Raw genomic sequence first — 7,894 nt, 5'->3', positions numbered from 1 at the left:
AGTTTTATTTCGGGGTACAAATGGAACAAAGTTTGTCGAGGTAACGGATTGGTCAGATGTTTTGTCCTAAATCCATTAAACATCTTTGTGACCTCATTGGACGCTTGGACGTTAACTCCTTATCCCACAATACGACATTGCAGTGACTAGGAAATAGGAGAGTGACCTCCATAACGTCACCCGCAAACTGATCAACAGTAGGTCCCACAGAAGGATAGACTGTACCAATACTAGTGGTCCTATGTTGATTACTGTTTTTCGTATTTATTATGAGCAAAGCGACATTGGTCTATCTGCTGTGTCCACTACGGGGAAGCGAACCTCGGATTCTGATTCTAGCGTTGCAAATTCGTGGACTTGCCGCTGTCACACAGGGGGTAGTTCGTTACTGAGGGTATATTTTTGATAAACGTGACCCCTTGATACAAACTCCATTCTGCTGTACACTTTTGATGGCCAAACATTATTTATAACATTAAGTGACATGAACAGTGAAACAAGAGCTCAGAAAATAGCACCCCAATTATCCAGCATTCCATACCATACTTAACTGCTTTTTTTTTATATTACTTTTACACACATACTAACTCCTTGGTGGCTCAGCGCTAAGTCTGAGGGCTTATAATGCTAAAAATTGGGTTTCGATACCTGCGGTTGGCAGATCACATTGTGTAGGTTTGTACTTAATATCAAACAAACAAAAACACACACACATACTAGAGAAAGATGTTGGCGTGATTATCAAGGTTTAATACAACAGAAGTCACGAATGGTGTGACAAGTCATGAGTGAGTTATATGAAACTCTTCAGCTTACACCACGGTTTGTAGACGAGAAGAAAGGAACAGCGAAGGAAGAGTGGATTTTACTTTTTTTTCTCATTTTTTTTTCAAATCGAAATTGTCGTTAACGTCAATATTCGTTGTTTGCAGACTTTGTATTAAAAAATTACACTAGAGTAGATGAGTTTGTTGACTTTTTTTTTCTCTGTTTATTTACTCTTGCCTTTTCTTTTACGAAGAATGACCTTTTACGTTATCTGATTTTCTTTTTTGTACAAATTCTTTAAGCAGAAAATATTAATGTTAATTACTACCTTAACTTAAAACCAGCTCCCCCCCCTCCTCCAGTGGCACAGCAGTATGTCTGCGGACTTACAATGCTAAACAACTGAGTTTTGATATCCGTGGTGGGCAGAGCACAGATAGCCCATTGTGTAGCTTTGTGCTTAACTTCAAACAAACAAACTTGCCCGCCCCCCAGTGGCACAGCGGTATGTTTCCGGACTTACAATACTAGAAAACGGGTTTCGATACCCGTGGTGGGCAGAGCACAGATAGCCCATCGTGTAGCTTTGCGCTTAACTTCAAACAAACAAACAAACTTAAAAACCAAAGAGTCACAAAATAAAAGTTTTTAGTTTTTATCCAGTTCCCGATGGGACAGCGAACGTGTAAGTTCAGGTTTGTTGTTAAGCCCAAAGCTACGCAATGGGCTATCTGTACTCTGCCCACCACGATGTATCGAAACTCAGTTTTTTTAGCATTGTAAGCCTGCAGACTTACCGCTGAGCCATTGGGGGGGGGGGGCGCAAGTTTACGGGCTTACAGCGTTAGAATCTAGGGTTCGATTACCCATGGTAGACGCAGCAGATATCCCAATGTGACTTTGCTTTAAAACAAACACGTTTTTATTTCATTTAATCATCTCTTCAGTCTACCTGTGCTCAACAGTAGTAGTCACCTACAAACTGGAAGGTACATTTGTTGTTAGAATACACGAATTACAACCGAGTTTCTCTTACTAATTATCAAATATTTATTTATTTTTTCACTCATGGGAAAAGTGGTTTCTGAATAAAAAGCCAGTATTCAATTATTATATAAAAAGAAAAAAAAACAGCTTCGGTTAAATAATTCATTATTCAAGCCTGATAAATGCTTGGGACGAGTATCACGTGGTATATGAGCAGCAGTAAATATCAATAAAAATAGGAAAACGAAATTACAAAAAAAAAAAAACAGTTCAGTTTGCAACAGGCTAGTAATTCATTGTAATATTATCCAGTTTTTAGTATAAGTATGCATGTTTAACCAGAACCATTTTACAGCGCTTTTTTTTTTTACAACCAAAAATTTAAACTACACGTGTATCCTATACACCTTCTTAATTTTAGATAAAACTATATGCACAAAAAAATAAATAAAAAAATTCACGTATAACAGAAATTAAATTGTTAAACCCACGTGTGAAAATATATTGTTCCAGACAGGCATGTTCTGAAACAATCCCCTGAAGCTTTATTCATTTTAAGGGGGGGGTTAGTGTCCGTTACATAGGTAAGCGTCAAGTGCTGGAGAAGGGAGGGGGGGCACTGAATACGTTCGTAGTTGTTTAATCACTTATTTAGGCCTGGGCCTGTGGGTTCTAATCTGTTTGTAAACATATACTGCCACCATATATCAACTGACAAGAATGTTTATTGTGTGAACAGGAAACCACGTGTACGATAACGCTGTCATTGAGTGTCGAGATAGAAATATTCTATCCAGTCACACAAAGGCTAGCGATGTGATAGCACGGTAGTGGGAGTGAGTGTCGTACTGCAGTAGTAACTACTGGTGTGATATTCAGTTACACCGATATCCGACGGGTAGCTCAAAGTTTCTGCAATATGCCAAGTTCCGGCAATAGAATCCGGAGAACAAGTAACCACCACTGAACAAGTTAAAACATTTGTTTACTCGTAGATGCTTTTAACTTGCTGTTGGGGTGAAATGCTATAATGCACTTTTAACCCTGTCTACCACCCCGTGCGCAAAGATTCGCGAATTTTTGCGGCGGGCCATTCAAAATGTTTGCATCATACGATGTCAACCGCAGTTGAAGGGTTAGTTCAGACAAAGGGTCTTAGTGTGGTATCCTAAAATCCACAGATTACATATCTCAACGCCTGTTGTATAGCTCTGTGCTTTGGTGGGCACAACTAAGATAGCCCATTGTGTAGCTTGCTTCTTTGGTGGGCGAAGCTAAGATAGCCCATTGTATAGCTTAGTACTTAACAAACAAACAAATCGCATAGAAAATTATGAACTTAACAAAGGCTGAAAACAAACGTATTTGTGAGGAGAATGTTTTAAAAACTGCTGTTAGATGTGTTCTAAAATCGGTTCCTCATTCCGTGCACTTTACGGAAACTGTCAAATGTTTTTTTTTATTTATTATTTACATTATGACATTTAGGGACATATTACTCCGAGTTTCCAGTGTATAGTTTAATCGGTATTTACAGCTTCATAGTTGTTGTCTATATTTCTAATATAATTTCTTTCTAATTCTCACGACAACATTTCAAAACCAACACCTATAAACAACTTGAAGTTGTGTTTGCATTTTTATTTCTTGGATTTAAGACTCTGTGCGAAAGAAAATGTTATGTACATTTTCAGGTAAGTTGAAGATACACACTTGGAGCTTGATGTGCATACAGCATGGGGTTCCAGGTCACGTCCACAGTTTGAATAATTTATCTCGCTTCTTCTGTGGAACTGTTGACAGTGTCTGTGATTTTTCAACTTGCTCATAGTAATGCAACTTGGCTTTAAGCTGGCCATCAAGTAAGGACTGCATGTCATCCTGAGAACAAGAAGAGTTTTAATGTGCTGTAAACCTCGCCACGACTAGCGGCCAAATCTAGACTTTTAATGTGCTGTAAACTGTGCCATGACTAGTTGCCACATCTATACTTTTAATGTGCTGTAAACTGTGCCATGACTAGTGGCCAAATCTAGACTTTTAATGTGCTGTAAACCTCTGCCATGACTAGTGGTAATTCTAGACTTTTAATGTGCTGTAAACTGTGCCATGACTAGTGGTAATTCTAGACTTTTAATGTGCTGTAAACCTCTGCCATGACTAGTGGTAATTCTAGACTTTTAATGTGCTGTCAACTGTGCAGTGACTAATGGTAATTCTAGACTTTTAAGATGCTGTAAACTGTGCAGTGACTAGTGGTAATTCTAGACTTTTAATGTGCTGTAAACCTCTGCCATGACTAGTGGTAATTCTAGATTTTTAATGTGCTGTAAACCTCTGCCATGACTAGTGGTAATTCTAGACTTTTAATGTGCTGTAAACTGTGCCATGACTAGTGGTAATTCTAGACTTTTAATATGCTGTAAACCTCTGCCATGACTAGTGGTAATTCTAGACTTTTAATGTGCTGTCAACTGTGCAGTGACTAATGGTAATTCTAGACTTTTAAGATGCTGTAAACTGTGCAGTGACTAGTGGTAATTCTAGACTTTTAATGTGCTGTAAACCTCTGCCATGACTAGTGGTAATTCTAGACTTTTAAGATGCTGTAAACTGTGCCATGACTAGTGGTAATTCTAGACTTTTAATGTGCTGTAAACCTCTGCCATGACTAGTGGTAATTCTAGACTTTTAAGGTGCTGTAAACTCTGCCATGGTCAATGGACAAATCTAGACCTCTAATGTACTGTAAATTGTGACATGACTAGTGGGCTAACCATATTTCGTATCTTCAATCTTGTTCTTATTTGAAGCATAAATATGAGTATATATTCTGTCCTTTTAACAATTGATAAAAAATAACATATGTGACTCTAATGGAGAAAACCAAATCTTCTATTTTCATCCCTTTTCGTTGTTTTGTGAATATAATAACTGAATGTAATTGTTAATACGTAAGCTGAACTAAATTAAACAAGAAAGTATTATTTTTGGCTCCTTCTGGTGGTTATTATTTTTTGCTTTATAGCCTTGAAACACAAATTTAAAATAAATTCAAAATAAACCAATCTCAAGGCACAGAAGAAAATTAAGGTCCACTATTACGTAATAACGGGTCTTAACTTTATTTTAGATTACTTTACACCGTATTATGTATTTATTTGCCATTAAAGTCGTTTTAGATTTTGATGTGTGGTGCCACCTGGTGGCCAAAATACCATATTACTTCCTGCTCATTCTTCTTTAAGCTAAAAATACTTTTGAATAACCAAATTCAGTTGGTACACAAATATTCCAATATTTATTAACATAAGCCATACATGTTTTAATTTTTGTTATGAATTGCCCTCTGGTGGCACCACCAATATAGCTTTAAATTGATTAGTTTTTCTTATTTAAATAATTAATTCAGGTTCGACATTTGAATAATTTAACAATCATTTTAACTAGTCTGACTTTTTTACTGATTATAGAAACACCTTTTGCAGCTGACTGTTGCCCTACGACTATAACGCCCTCTACGTACAATTAAAAATTAATACGAGTATATTCAGCCACGTACGTTATTATGGATTTCTTCCAAACGTATTACAAGTCAGGCTATTTTTTTTTCTCTTTCTACTCTGATGGTAACACACTTACCTGCCACTGCTCCACCTGTTGGGATAATTCCACTTTTTGCTTGATAGCTTCCATTAGTTGGCTGCTTATGTGCATTGCATCTATCCGTGTTTTGGCCAGCTCAATTTCGACAGCATTCTTTCTGAAGAAACACACAAAAACACAACCTTCGTCTCTAGTGTATAGCATATAAAGATAGTTTTTAAAAAAAAACTAAAACTATCACACAAAATACAAATTAAGCTCTTAGGAACTAGTTTAAAATTCAAAGTGATGCACTCAAATCTGATCGATACTGAGTATGTTAATGACCAATCAATATTTGAAGATTTAACTTTACAGACAGGTTTGTTTTGCAGTTATGCACAAAGATACACTATGGGCTATCTGTACTCTGCCCATCACAGGTATCGAAACCCGGTTTCTAGCGTTATAATTCCCAGACATACCTCTGTGCCACGTGGGGGGGGGGGGGGCAAAAGTTAGGTTCTCGGTTACAGTAATGTAGTACATATTTCTGGAAGTATGAAATTATTTTCAGATCAGAAGTGTAGTGGGGCGCCACTCCTTTATCATATCTACTCAAATGTTGATATAGTACTTTACAGGATTGAACACGTATGTTCAAGATGTTACATAAGTTACAGATAATATATCAATAATTTTTTTATGACCCGTATATGACAATTGATTATACGAACCTACCTGATAATTATAATGAAAATTAACTGTCTGAAATACAGTCTATCTGTGAGGTAATGTTCCTTCATTTATTTCTTAATTAATTAAATGCGTCAAATACAGCCTTGCTGTGATGTGGTATTCCGTCATTTTTATGTTAATTATTATTATATTCATATCTGACGCACTCTTCCCTTTGTCGATTGGTTGAACTGTCTGTTAATTTTGTTTGCACAAGAGGCCCGCTCATACCGCGTTAATTAAAACATTATTTTATAGCGAGACAAAATTACTGACACTGGATGGCGCCACGGTAACTATAGCATAAATAAACCAGTACGTTACTCTACTAAATACGTTGATCGGATGTTTTGTCAATAACCAATAATTGATTTGCGTTGAGTTTTGTTCTCATCTGGAAACAAATAAAAGCTAACTGAAGTCTAATAGGTCAGACGCTTAATAAAGTCCAGTTTTGGACTGGATATTGCGTTATTAAGTAGGTTTTGTAATGATATATGAAGTTGAGTATTTTTTTTTCTAGATATTTTCCCTCACTTCTTGTGTCCAAGTTATGTTATTGAGTTAAAAGTCAGTTGTGTCGTTTGTAAAGTTCGGGCCCGGCATTTTCAAACTGTGATTATATTTCCCGTAATTTCATAGGATTTACTTGGCGCTCCAGCACAAATAATAATAACAAGAAACTACGACACCAAGTGCTTTAGATAAAATAGAGATGGCATAGTACTAAGTTTTTAATACAAAAGTAATGTAAAAAAGTCACCTCGATACTGCCTTGTCTCTTACGTCACAAGCTTTCTTCACTACTTCATCTTTTCCCATTCCCGTGTTTCCCATATCATCTCGAAGACAGTCTCGTTCCTCTTTCAAAGCAGTTAACTCAGCTTCTTGAACAGATATCTGAAATCACCCCCCCCCCAATAAGAAATATTAGTGTGTGTGGACATAAATAATAATATACCTAAACTGATGTCAAACAATATATAATCAAGAATTGTAATAAACTACTAGTTATTTAAGCCTATTTAGTGTTTATTATAGCTTTAATACTGTTGCATATTGTGACGTGTAAATACTGTGTATTTCGCCATTTTGTTATTTTAAAATGCAATATATCGTTCTTCGCATGTATTGGGGGTAAACTTCTTCTTCACCACCAGTTCTGGAAAAAAAAGAATAATATTTCTGCCGGCAAAGGGAGAACAAAAGGTATATTATCTTGAGGTGAAAGCTACTAAAAAACAAAGGATGGAATATCAGAGTTCTGTCAGATTTCTACTAGATCTCGTCCGTCACACTACACAGATAACCTTCATTATAGTCTGACTTTAAGACTGCGCCAGGTAACACAGTAACACGGCTTTTGAAACCAGGTGTATAGAACTGAAGAAAATGTCCTAAATAAAAAACGAATAGTTCGAGTCTAAACTAGTTTTAGAGGTCAATAATTAATTAAGGTCAAACGTGTTTTATATATGGGAAAGAGTTTTCGTTCCTTCTGTCCACTATTCACACCATCTGTGCCGTGTTAGGAAAAGTTTAAAATCCGTCCGTTAAACTGAGTTTAAAGGGCATTGCTAGTTACACCAGATTCAAGACTTTTTGGATACTATTTCTCTAACTGAGCACAGGCTGTTGAATCGTGCAAGTCAATGCCAAACACTTCTTTAGCCAAAGGCTTTTACAACTGGCAGGTCTATCAACTGAATCATCAAATTACATATGTAACAAAAGTTGTTTACAACGCTATGAGTGCAATAGACGAGAAAAGGCTTTTACAATCATCTACCATCAGGTAATCAGACTAGATCACAAT

At 36.4% G+C, this 7,894-nt stretch overlaps 1 protein-coding gene across 1 annotated transcript in view; it reads right to left on the bottom strand.

Moving 5' to 3' along the window:
- Positions 1-3,345: 3,345 nt before the first annotated feature.
- Positions 3,346-7,894, bottom strand: part of LOC106467829 (bicaudal D-related protein homolog) — a 35,831-nt gene continuing 31,282 nt past the window's right edge. Inside the window, exons 6-8 of the mRNA XM_022396024.1 lie at positions 6,842-6,978; positions 5,398-5,518; positions 3,346-3,636 (exon numbers count right to left, since the gene is read on the bottom strand). Coding sequence (XP_022251732.1) covers positions 3,505-3,636; positions 5,398-5,518; positions 6,842-6,978 — 390 coding nt within the window. The 3' untranslated portion in view covers positions 3,346-3,504. The remainder of the gene's footprint in view (positions 3,637-5,397; positions 5,519-6,841; positions 6,979-7,894) is intronic.

This window comes from Limulus polyphemus, unplaced genomic scaffold, assembly GCF_000517525.1.
Source record: "Limulus polyphemus unplaced genomic scaffold, Limulus_polyphemus-2.1.2 Scaffold2759, whole genome shotgun sequence".
Lineage (NCBI taxonomy): Eukaryota > Metazoa > Arthropoda > Merostomata > Xiphosura > Limulidae > Limulus > Limulus polyphemus.
The sequence above is the reverse complement of the archived record's forward strand: the minus strand, read 5'-3'. Positions and strand labels throughout refer to the sequence as shown.